This window comes from Mangifera indica, chromosome 7 (genome assembly GCF_011075055.1).
Source record: "Mangifera indica cultivar Alphonso chromosome 7, CATAS_Mindica_2.1, whole genome shotgun sequence".
Classification (NCBI taxonomy): Eukaryota; Viridiplantae; Streptophyta; class Magnoliopsida; order Sapindales; family Anacardiaceae; genus Mangifera; species Mangifera indica.
Genome location: NC_058143.1, coordinates 15,435,676 through 15,448,477, shown reverse-complemented (window position 1 = coordinate 15,448,477; position 12,802 = coordinate 15,435,676). Strand labels below are relative to the sequence as shown.

At 36.3% G+C, this 12,802-nt stretch overlaps 1 protein-coding gene, 1 non-coding gene and 1 pseudogene across 2 annotated transcripts; 2 read left to right on the top strand and 1 right to left on the bottom strand.

Moving 5' to 3' along the window:
• Nucleotides 1-1,097: 1,097 nt before the first annotated feature.
• On the bottom strand, nucleotides 1,098-8,549 carry LOC123220710 (serine/threonine-protein kinase EDR1-like). The gene is made up of 13 exons (XM_044643266.1): nucleotides 7,996-8,549; nucleotides 6,409-6,831; nucleotides 5,942-6,045; nucleotides 4,513-5,690; nucleotides 4,176-4,216; nucleotides 3,709-3,777; nucleotides 3,455-3,555; nucleotides 3,229-3,307; nucleotides 3,048-3,146; nucleotides 2,424-2,492; nucleotides 2,256-2,305; nucleotides 1,664-1,840; nucleotides 1,098-1,574 (listed from the first exon to the last, which is right to left on the bottom strand). Exons 1-13 carry the CDS (start codon nucleotides 8,392-8,394, stop codon nucleotides 1,439-1,441), a joined length of 2,925 nt encoding a protein of 974 aa, XP_044499201.1. The 5' UTR covers nucleotides 8,395-8,549; the 3' UTR covers nucleotides 1,098-1,438.
• Nucleotides 8,550-10,102: 1,553 nt separating this feature from the next.
• On the top strand, nucleotides 10,103-12,089 carry LOC123221520 (annotated as a pseudogene).
• LOC123222210 lies at nucleotides 11,929-12,089 on the top strand. Its single transcript, XR_006503535.1, has one exon. It is a non-coding gene; the product is annotated as a U1 spliceosomal RNA (small nuclear RNA).
• Nucleotides 12,090-12,802: the final 713 nt, after the last annotated feature.

The following is a 12,802-nucleotide window of genomic DNA, read 5'->3' as shown; positions in this document are numbered from 1 at the left end:
TGTCATGAACATAAAGGAGGTATGCATCTCCTCATCCTTGGTTTAGATCAATATGCATTGATGACCGTTCAATCAGGCAACAACAGGAGTAGAGCTGACATGGGGCATGCTATAGCTGCCAAGTACTCAGGGTAGTGAAAGTTGCAGTTACTGAAGCTTTCAGGGACTTCCCTGATGTGCGAAGATTGCAAGATTATGTCATTGTGGAAAACAAGGCTTCTAAAAGTCTTAGAGAAAGTTAGGTTTCCTTGGGAGGATGGGATCCTGAGGAAATATAGATATTGGAAGACTTTCAGTGGCAATATGAGAGACAAATTCTTCCATATATACAATCTGGCTTAAACTAATCAAAGATATATGCATCATCCCCCACGTTGAAGTAGATCAATATGCATCAATAACCATTTGATCAGATTTATTTTGATCTTTCTAGGATCATGTAACAACAGGGGTAGGGCTGATTTTGGTTATGCAATAGCTGTGAAGTACTAGGGTGGGGGGATTGCTACCAGGGCTGTGAAAATTGCCCTTAATGAAGTTTTCAAGGATTTCCCAGAGGCGTAGAGACATAGTCAAATCGACCTCTGTATGTTTGGCTTTGGTCCCATCCACTTGACAGTGAAAATGAGGACTCAAGTGCTCTGGCTATATATCTTGAGCTTGTCATATTCAGCTCCCATACTGAGAGCATGTTGAAACCTTTAGAAATCACTCTTAGTACTGGGGAAAGGTTACACAACGCAGGCAGTTAGAATGGTGATTGCAAGCGTGTTCCAGGAGTTGAAGCATTTGGACAAAGTTGAAGGTTTGGTTTTTACCGAAAATAAAGCTTCAAAAAAGGTGCTGGAGAAAGCTGGGTTTATGGAAGAGGGCCTTCTTTCTTGATTAAAGGGAAAAGTAGAGACATAATTGTCTTCAGCATGACAGAAGCTCATTAGATGTTATTAATCTTTCAATTTTCTTGGTCTCTGTAATAAAATCCTTCAATTAACATTCAATTTTTTTTTTCTGCAAAAATAGGCAAACCAGAATCAGAATCTCATTGAAGAAGTGAACCTAGACAGACAAATGAACTGTCCAAAAACAAACAAGCACAGTAAATGACAATGGAAAACTTATACTCAAAACGCAAGGAATTTCAGAGCGTAATTACAATTCACATTGTCTCTTATAAACAGCATTGACATTATATTTATATATATATCTATTATATTACAAAGATTTTGTCATTTCAGACATGCTATCAACACTGCACTGTACAAAGCCATCGCTAAACTTTCTGCAGTGGTAATACATACACAAACCACTAATCTACATGAGTTTCCTTTTCCTATACTTTCTCCCGTTTCTCTTCTGTTTTTAACATTTCTATACTATCCTCACTCAAGTGCAAGAAGCAGAATGTCTCTTTATTCACAATTGACATAACTGAGACTTTTCAAGGGGTTGAATTTACCGAAATCTCTTGTGGGAGCAGCGAGCTTGGCTGGTCCATGTGTGCAGGTATGACAAGTCGCTGTAAGGGCTTCAGAGCAACTGTGAGCTGTGCAAATGAAGGCCGCAGGTTTGGTTCACTGGGGAAATAACAAGAGTAAATTAAACTATAATCAGTGTGTATTCAATTAACAATATTTCTGAGGCCTGTGTTTATATTTTCTCTTACGTTTGCCAGCATTCCCAGATTATCCTTGCAACCAATGGATCAACTTCCTTGGGTATATCAAGGCGACGTTTCTGGAAACCAACTGCTCCCACTACTTGCATTGGGTTCATGCCACTCCAAGGCAATCTTAGAGTTGCAAGCTCCCATAGAATCACCCCAAAGCTATATACATCACACCTGTACATGCACAACACAAGATACATATTATAGTTAGATGGCATAATAAGTTCAGATAGGTTAAATGCAACTTAACTTATGGTCTACACGTAGCTCTTTAGGGGTAGTAGCCAAAAGAATTGTACCCAGCTTCATGTATTATGGACCATTTTTATATTGCTATGTAAAAGGAGCACACCAGAGACAGGATTCACACAAACAGATTGCTTAAAAAGTTTCTGTAACCATTAATTCTTCAAATCTAAGTAATACAAAATATCTTATGTTCCAGGATTTCAAAATTATCTTATCTAGGAAGGACAAGTTGATATGACAGTAAAGCAAATAGAAGAAAAATATTATTGACTCACGCAGCCCAAGTACAAGCATAAACTAAGCGATGCTCAAAATGTCTAACTGAATTAGAGCAACTCACTTTTCATTAGAAGGCTCATTGCGTAGAACTTCCGGTGCCATCCACTCCGGCTGACACATGAAAGATGACTCAATCAGATACAAGCAAGGATCAAGATAAATGTTGCATATCTATCTTTATGCACAAAAACAAGCAAATATATACTGAAGAGTGGTCTCAGATTCTCACAGTTCCGGCAGTTGATTTGGATGACAAGAAGGTATTGTGCTTCAAGCGTGACAACCCAAAATCACCAACCTGCATGCTTAAATTCTTCAGTCTCTCAAAATGTGTAACTCAGTAAACTGATTATAAAAGCTTAAACCTTTTCATTTCAATTTGCTTTTGATTTCCACATTAAGTAATCCACACATATGGATATCTAAAAGATTAAAAGCCTATTATTAACAATGGTGAACACATCAAATACCATTCATATGTTATCTGTTAGAACAAAGGGTTATTAAACAATTATCATCTGAAATAATCTATCAGATTCTAACGTTATTTACCAATCTACAAGCCAAAATGCAGTTTAATTTCCCCTCTAAGCAAGCCAAACAAAAAAGGACAACAAAACTATGTGCACAACCTTAAGTAGGTGTAAGTAATAATATCATCCTACCTTAAAATAGCTGGAAAAGCATTAAGGATAAAATTAGAAGAATTTTAGATAAATAATAAAACAGTGAAAGAGTAAATGTGAAGGATATCACATCCATCCTTATTTACTGCAAAAGCACAAAACCATAAGAGAATAGTAATAAAAGAAACAAACAGATGTCAAATAGAAAGAAACTGAAGCATATATACCTTGACATTCCAGTTTTCATCAACCAAGAGATTTGGTGACTTCAAATCTCGATGAACAATGGTTGGTTTGCTGGTATGTAAGCAGTTCATGCCCCTTGCCTGCACAATAAGAAGAGACTTGAAGAATGTACACATATTCAACACCGATTCACATGAATGTTGACTCAGTTAAATCTCATACCACATCAAGAGCCATCTTTATTCTACGCTTCTCATCAAGCTGACATTGAGGGCGATGAAGAATCCTAAATAAGCTTCCTCTAGAAAATTACAAATCATTCACACAACTTAAGAAGTTGACATAGAATATGCATAACTATGTAGCATGTAAATATATACAAATGCCAAAAAGACAAAAAATTGTTATCATCACATGTTGGACAGCAAAAATCCATCCAGATTTATACCTTGGAAGAAATTCAGTAATGATTGAGAGATTTGGGGGACGGGTAACAGCACCCATAAAAAGTACCACATTTGGATGCTGCAGTCTAAGCATTATTTTCACCTACATTATGGAACAAAGATTAATTCCAGGAAGAATGATTCTACTTCAATAAAGTTCACTGCCACAACCCTGACACACAATTGCCATTGCTTCTGTTCTCGACAAACATAAAATATGGAAGAAAAAATGAATGATTACTAAATTAATTCTTACTTCTCTTTTGAACTCCGCCAAAGCAGCACCTGAGAAATCCTGGTCTAAGAACTTCTTCACTGCAACCTCCTGTTGCCCAACAAAAATTCAACAGCCTAATATTAGAAATTTAGAATCTTTTGTATTTCTTAAAAATCCCCTAAATTAGTATAAAACAGGTAATTATAACCCCACCACAATTCTTCTGTCCAAATCAATAATATAGATGACAATATCAAACATCAACAACATCAGGATGATACCACAATGGCAACTAAGATGAAAATAAGAAAGTGCAGTGTTGGTTAATTACAAAATGACTTCATAAATCTGAAATAGAAGGCCTGTAGCCAGATTCAAGCTAAATCATTAGTTTATTTGGACCATTCTATATAGCAAATAATAAGAAATAGCAAATCCAAATTGCTTTCATTTGAAAAAATTGAAAACTTGAATGTCATACACAGAAAAGGGTATATATAACTTACCGTGCCATTCCAATCAGCATGGTAGACCTCTCCATATGAACCTATTCACACCCAACACAAAAAAGATTCATGAATAACAGAGAAATTGAAAAGGCCAAGAAAATTTAAATTTTAAAGTAGACATAAATGTAATTGAAACACCATGACAGCTCCTAAAAACTAAAATAAGTAAAGCAGCACTAAAACAGCTCTAGAACAATATAAACCTTTCAACCACAGCAAAACAAATAACTACTATATTTGTAGGACTAGTATATTTTAAAAAATCACCCTTATTGATATCAAAACCAAGATTGCAAAATAATATATGCAAAATGTGAGAAGCCACAAGCAATACCTAGTCCAATCCTTTCACCAAGAACTAAGTCTTCCCATGGAATTTCACATTCACCAACATCTACATCATCTAAAATTTGATCAACCTTGTTTGAGCTGGCTTCGCGAGACGAGCTTGGACTCTCAAAATCCTTCAGTTTCAGATTGTTCCCCATAAACCGGTCATGTGTGCACTTTCTACGGTTATGGAAACCAATTTCATTGTTTTCATGTTCCAGAAATACGTTTGACACATCAATCTGCATGTCCTCTCTATTGCTAGGATTTTCTTCCTTAGCATTAGTGCTCAAATCTTCAAAGAAAGGTGGCCCATTTATCTGGCTTGGGGTAGAAGCCACTAATGGGCCACTACCACCCAAAGCAGTACTAGCATCACTATTATTACTAGACATATTTGCATCACTAGATGACTTGAAACCATGAGAATGGAGCTTTTCAGATGCACTTGAACTGGTGGAAACTGATGACGACAGGTTGTAATTATTAGGGTCGCGATTAACTTTAGGTAAGATGCCCTCCTTATAACTGTAATCATTTCTTTTTGGCACTTCATTGTACATATGTTGATTCTTCCGCATCATTGGTACTGGAGGCCGACCAGGGATAGGGTTATTTCTGTGTCTTTGGAACTCTTCAACTTTACTATCTACAGGCTTGTTATGGAAGGAAGTTTTTCCAGTTCCTTTTATGTGGAATGGATTTAGATCAGAAAAAAGGTTTTTGGAGTCCTCCTGACCATTTTGACCATATGGAACTAAATTGAAATTCATCCTCTTACCATCACCAACTGCATTGGGCCCACGACCCCCTTTATATGAAGAAGTTCCAATGGCTAATGAGGAAAGATGATCCAATTTATTAGAAGTCACTCTATTAGATATTCCCGAAGAACTAGCACCAGTTTCATTACTAGAAACAGGGAATGAAGGTAACAATTCTGCCTTTTCAGAACCAGAACCTCTGTCCATGGGTGAACTACCATCCACTGCAGAGTTTCGGCTACTGCCTTCACCAAGTAATGGCTTTAGTTTTGTGTAGGCAAGTCCAGAGTCATTCGAGGCCAGGAGAACAGGGATTTTACTTATGTTGTTGTATGGTTTGAAGGCAGTATCCTTTGCACTTAAAATATCAGCAGGTATAAGTGTCCCAGGAGCTGCCATAAGATCAACCAAACACTCCCTGTTGGAAAAATATATAAATTCAGAATGCATAGAAGTATAAACATAACATATAAATATTAAGCAGAATAGCATGTAAGTATTTGCATAACTTAGTTTTACGAAAAAGTTGCATGCAAGGATATGATCCATAATGGCTGTGGAAATTTTGAAAAATGAAAGGAAATTCTTTTGATAAGTAAAAAAAATTATACAACATGATAACTCTTTTTAACTGTTCTCAAATTAAAGTATAAGGAGCTCAAGTCAAACCTCTCATCCTCAAGCTTTATTATGTTGACAGCATCATCCTCTACGCCAGTGTAATGACTACCTTTTACAAGTCTACAAGGTAACTTGACACTGTCAGCCAACACCTGCATCCAGGCAAACATATAAGTTAAATATTCAAAATGCTTAGTTTTCATACAACCTAGGAAGATGAGAACTTGGTAATATTATCATACATTTGATGGGATCCAGGAATTCAGAATATGTATTGAGACAAGATATTTGCTTCAAGTGCGAAGAAAAACACTCTGTAAGGGGAATTTATCATGCACATTAACCAGATTAATGTACTAAAACCTTCTGGCTACACAATTCCTCATACAATATGTTAAGAATTAAGAAGAAAAAACACATACTATGCATAGCTGATTTCAATCCTGGCCTCAAGTTTGGATAACAAGGAAAGGTCAAGAATATTTAATTAAATTTGACCTATATAAAACAGCTACCTTGAAAAGCAAAGCACGGTGTCGAGAAAGGCCAATATTTATGGAGCCAATAGGCAGCACGCTTGTTTGAAGAGATCTTCTCAACTCTGTGCTTCTTTCCATCCACCTGGCCAACATTATATTAGCATCCTTTACAGGCCCACCCATAAGCCCAGTGACAAGGTCAGCAAGTCTCTGTACCAGAAGACCAACATCAGTTGCAGGCAAATCTAATGCAATACATTGTGCAACTTGAACTAACTCTTCCAAGGCATGATCAATTTTTTGATTAACAACTACAACTTCAAATCCAGAACTTCCAAGACTTGCTTCAAGATGTGCCAGAGATGGCATTTTTCCTTGTGTTGCTAGACCAGTGGAGAGACCAAATACATCATAAAATCCATCCACCACTTTCTCCTCATAGTCAAGAACATTGTACTCCTGGTGAAACAAAAGCATATTGCATGTCAAGCAGAACGTAACTACAAAAACACTACTATTATTATCATCCTAGTAGTACCACATACAGATAGAAGAGCTTTAAGCTTTAAAACAAGCAACCATTTAAATATGTCCACGATAAAGTTGAAAATTAGGCGTTCCAATAGAAGTGACTATAGATTCCTTCGGCAACAGCAACATGCCTTCATACCATAAATAAAGAATTAATGTTAAACAGCTCCATTTTTCACTCTCCATTTTACCATGCATAGTATCAGAGAAATTCTCATGAAAATTCAAGTCTTATTACAGATGTATTAGAACAACAAGACTCTGCTTGACCACAACAAAATAAGAGATTATTTCATCACTTATTTAAAAAAAAAAAAAAAAGTTGTTTTCTGGATATTTAGCCATATATCAGATAGTACAATGACACCTTCCTAGGCAATTGGCAAAAAATTGAAACATTAAATTCAAGCTCCATCCCTACATCTGACTACATGTGAGACTCAACAATAGCTCAATTTGCCACAGATTCTTTTAGTAAACCATAAATAGTCCAAGCCAAAATCAAAATATCAAATACTAAAAAAGCAGTACCAAGCACCAAAAAATCAAGTTAATTGCAACAAAGGGTTCATCAACCTCTATTTATGATGCAAGATTCAATAACAATGCATTTCATGATATCTGCCTGATTCAGTAGTATTAATCAAATATCACATACACACATTATCATGTACAAAGTAACTGCCAGAATACAAGCAAAAATATAAACGCACAATCTATCATAAACAATTATATCAAAAAACCAAAACAAGGTGAATTGACCATAAAGACAATAAAGAAGGATTTTCCTAATCAGTATGATTTTGGTATTTTATAATTTAACAAATCACTTTAGTAGAAATTTCCCTAAACAAAATTAACTAAATATCGTTTATAATCATGGTGCAACATGTAAGGACTAAAAGGCAGTTCCAAAAAAGTTAATTTTCCCCAATCAACATCCAACCAAGAAAAATAAACTCTTAGCTACAAATTTCATCCTACAACCCAAGTAAAATGAAACCTAAATCAAGTTTGGAAGCAAAAATTCTTCCCCATCAATATTAAAGAAAAAATTAATTCACCAAAATTAAGCTTCAAAATAACATTTACCCAATACTGCCTTGACAAAACCTCTGCAGCCACGTCAGCCTTATTACTCCCTGTATCATTCCACCTATTATTGTTATTATCATCCAAACTCCACATCGTCGCCGCCCGGATCTGATCCTTCTCCGAAAAATCCTCTGTATTAGACACGCTGATCGCCATGGCCAGCTGCAATTGAAACTCCTCCTCCGATGACACGTAGTCCGTCACGCTAGAATTAGACACGGGCACTGGAGACGGCACTGAAGACGACACCGGCGATGATGCAGATGGACTTGGCGGAGCAGCGCTGGATGATGTGCGGCCTTGATCAGTCGAGCATGAAGTCGAAGTTAGGGTTTCGTTCGTCCGATTCGGCTCGTGGTTGCTGCCTATATGCAGCTTCTTGAAAATGTGTTTCATCTCTCTCAATCTTTCACTGTCACTCCACGTCTCTAGATTTTCTCACAGTTTGTGGCGATTTTCCCTCACTTTCTCCCCGATTTTCTCACTGTTTGTTAAGATGTTGGAAGGTCAAGCGGGAGGAACTACTAGGGAGGGAAAAAACTTAACACGGCCGATATAAAAGTGTATATGTAGGCCGGTATTAAACAGTCCTCCACTTTCCCTTAATTACGTAAATGCCATAGATTCGTAAACACGCGTGGTTTGATGGTTGACATTTAAACGCGCCAATGAGAATGCAAAAAGGTCGCCACTGAGATCCAGCAGGCTCAGTACGTGGCAGTGAGATTACAGGCAACAGTGGCACCTGGAATAGTTCGAGTTAGAAGTGCTTTAATATTCAAAAGGTGTAATTTAAAAGCTTAATGAAGATTTATTTTTCATTTGATACACATAAAATATTATCTACTCTTATTGATTTAAAAATATGGAGACTAAGAGTGTAAGAAGACACACACAGAGATCGGGAGGGAGACAAAATGCCATGGCCAGATAAGTGAATATTGTCAAAGAATTACCATGAAAATCTTAAAAAAAAAATAAATTTTCAAAACTTGGAAAGGGAGGGGGGATGGGATTGAATTCTTAGTATGGTTTGATTTAATTATTTATATTTATCAATTTTTTATAATCATTTTATTTTTTGCGATAAAAAATTATTTAAATCAAACTATACTAAGAATTCATACTTCATACTTGATCTAGTATGAAAAAGAGTGTTTGTACCTCAAATTCAAACATTATTTCAAATATTTTTTTCTTGTTTCTTCTTTCATTTCCTATAAATTTTTATCAATCTTAAAGTATTATTCCCTATGATAGATTCAAATATGATCAATCAAGATATCTACAAAATGAAGTGATTTGATAATTTCAATTTTATGTATTTGAATTACTAAATTAAGTTTCGTCTAATAGAGTTGGTGATGTTCTACGTTTTGGAGAAGCCACCATTACATCAACCATTATAGAAGATTCATATGAAATAAAAATTGTGTATTATAAAAAAACCGAGGATGAAATATTTATAAATACATGATAACATCATGTGATATAAATAATACATATCCAATCGAATTCTAAAAAAAAATGGCATAATAAAATATGAGTAATATTATGTGTACCCAATTTGGATACACAAACGTATACACACTCATATGTGTCATCATATGATTGGTTATTGTTTTATTATTAATTCAAAATCATCTAATCACATGATGACACATATATATGTGTAAATATTTGTGTATCCAAAATAAATACATATAATTTTATTGATAAAATAGATATACTATTTACTATAAATGAGATTATAATAACACGATTGCCCTAATCCAAAAATGGACAATGAGATTTTCACGTGATAAAAATTCTAAAAGTCCCCTTGACCCGATTTTTTCTTTCATTTTTACTATTTTTTCAAAATTTTTAAATCGATATTCTTCATGATAAAATGAAACGGCCACATGTTTTTATCTTTGGGGACACATTTTGCCACGTGGCGCAACATTGTAAAACAAGCTGACCGGATTGTCGCCACGTTTCACCCTCCAAACCAACGTGTCCAAAGGAAAACCCCGCTATTATTATCATTTATCCCTTTCACCCACAACTTCTAAATAAACTCTTATATTGAAGTCTGATCCTATCACACTCCCGTTAACCATCCAGATCCTGCAAAATAAGCCAGCAACAACCAAGTAGGCGGCAAGAGCCCTTTAAATACGGGGACGTTTTCCCCGCCGTGGAGGGTGAACTAGCGGAGAAGCCCGTGGCGCCGAAAGATGCCGCCATGATGCAGAAGGCTTAGAACGCCATGCTGGGGCAGATCCAAAACGGCCCCGCGGCGAACAAAAATTTAAGTAGTGGGTTTGTGCGTGAGAGATGGTGTGACTGATGAGTGTGGTGTCAGGATCACCGAAACTGATCTTCCGGCGAGAAAAATAATAACCGAAGAAGTCGGCGGACAGGTACATAAAGGCTGAGTGGGGGCTCATGCCCCCACTGGCAATGGAAAATTGTTAATCCCCTTCGTGACAAAACCCCCCGTCTTTAGAAACTAGTTAATTCCTTGCGCCACCCATTTTTCCACCTTTTTATTTTTATTTTTGCTTCTTCAACTCTAAAATATGTTAAGCTTTGATTTTGTTTACTCTTTGACAATAGAGTATTGCTTCTCGGCTTGAATCGGTTTTGAATTTGTTTACGAATTTGAAACGAGTTTGAGTTAGGGACCGAGTTTGGATACAGGTGGATGGGTAGTACAGCCAGCCTGCACCGTTGACACCGCCGCTTTCGGCATATGAGCAAGGAGCAGGAGGTAGGATCACTATTGGTGATGCAGTTGAAGCCACCGCACTCACAGCAGGAAAGTAGCCAGTGGAATGGAGCGATGCGGCTGCCATTCAAGCGGCTGAAGTGAAGGCCACAGGCAGCAATAACATAATACCTGGTGCTATTGCCGCCGCCGCACAGTCAGCCGCAACACTGACGAGGACAAGACCAAACTCGCTGACATTTTAGAAGTAATCACCTTTCATCATTAAGCTCAGGCAAAGTTCTTATTATGCAATATTTTTGTTCTTTGAAATAGTTAGGCAAGTTTGTGATGATATAATTGCAGGATGCAACTACAAGGTTAGCATCGGATAAGCAAGTAACAAAAAGAGATGCAGAGGGAGTTTCGGCTACGGAGATGCGGAATGATCCGATGCTCACCACTCACCCAGCAGGCGTTTCAGCTTCTGTGGCTGCTGCTGCTGCTGGACTCAACCAGAGTAACCAGAATAATTCATAGGCCTTTAGTTCTTCTTAGATAGAGGTTCTTCTTAGATCGACCAGTGTTATCTGCTTTCGAATTCTTGTCTGTTTTAGCATCTCATGTAATCAAAAACCGTGTGCTATGAATACATCATCATGTTGTGTTCAACCCAGGCGAGCTTCTTAAGTTTATCTTCAACTTCCTAAGATAATTATTTTAATATTTCATTGAAGGTCCTTTAATCCAGTACTTTCCAGAGCGATGAAATGACACTCGAAACCAATTGTTGCAGGTATCTTCTTTTTCTTCCATAGTCAGGCTTAGTTGCTGCTACCTCCTCCTTCTCAGCTCCATCACAAGAAGCCCCTATAAAGAATGTACATAATCATCCATTCCTGAAAGTAGAAAATGAATTCAGATTACTAATATCAGTTTATAACACTGTCAATAACGTCATTTTGATTTGGTTTGATTTGATTTCATTTTGAAAAATCATGGGAAAACTTTTCCAGGATTGTGGGTTATGCCAGAGTTGAAGCTAATCAACCATTGCAGATGAAGCAGTAATGCACGCATTTCCTGAACCAGATTAGAAGAAAATTTGGCAGACTAGAATCTGGCAACAAAACTTATCTAAATAACTTGGTAAGTACTTGAGTCCCACATCGACAAGTTAAAATAGTGAAGTCCATGGTGGCAACTATAAAGAAGAAGCCTGAACGCTGGAAGACTCACTTACCTGGACGGGGTCAATGGGCGATCAAGAAGACCTATGGCCTAGAGTGGTGGCCTCCATTGCACTGAGGCGGTGCACCACCCTAAGGTCTCCCCAAGTGGGAGAGCCTACGTCATAATTTGTGATAGTGGGGGCCTGCGTTCGCGCGGCCCCTGTCCAATTACAATTATGCATGTTTGTTCTTCTTTGTTGTATGTAAATCTTCATCTAACGTGGATTGCAAAATCATACCAGGCGGATGCTTACATGAATGATTCATAGAATTAAGAGTTTCGATTATCAATCATTTAGAAGAGAGCCAGCAATATGCATTTTCAACATGATCCAAAAAGCTAAATTAGGTGGTTTTTAATTTAAATTAGGTAGTGGTATAGTTAATAAAAAAATAATTTTAACATATAAATCTTTATAGGTTATATATGATTATAATTATTTATATTATTTTTAAATATTTTATTTTATTATTTGGTTGCAATAACATGATTTAGTAAAATTATTCAGGTGTTAACTTTTAAAGCTCAGTATAAAATTTTTAGAGTATTTGTAAATAACATAAAATATTGTTTTATGCATTTCATTAATAATAGTTAAGATAATTTAAAAGATAAATTAAAACATTGAAAACACTTAGGAGAGTGAAAAAAAAATAATATCAAGGCAATTTAGATTGTGTCATGATGAATCTGAATATTAAAGAATTGAGTTAAAATTATAAATTTTTAATACAATTCTAATTCAATTTGGGTTAGCATTGAAGGTTTTTTCATTTAAAATCTGAATTGACATGATATGAAAACTACATGATAATACAAACTATCAAATCTAATTTAGATTATGCTATCCGGGATACATTGGGAAAGGGTACTAAT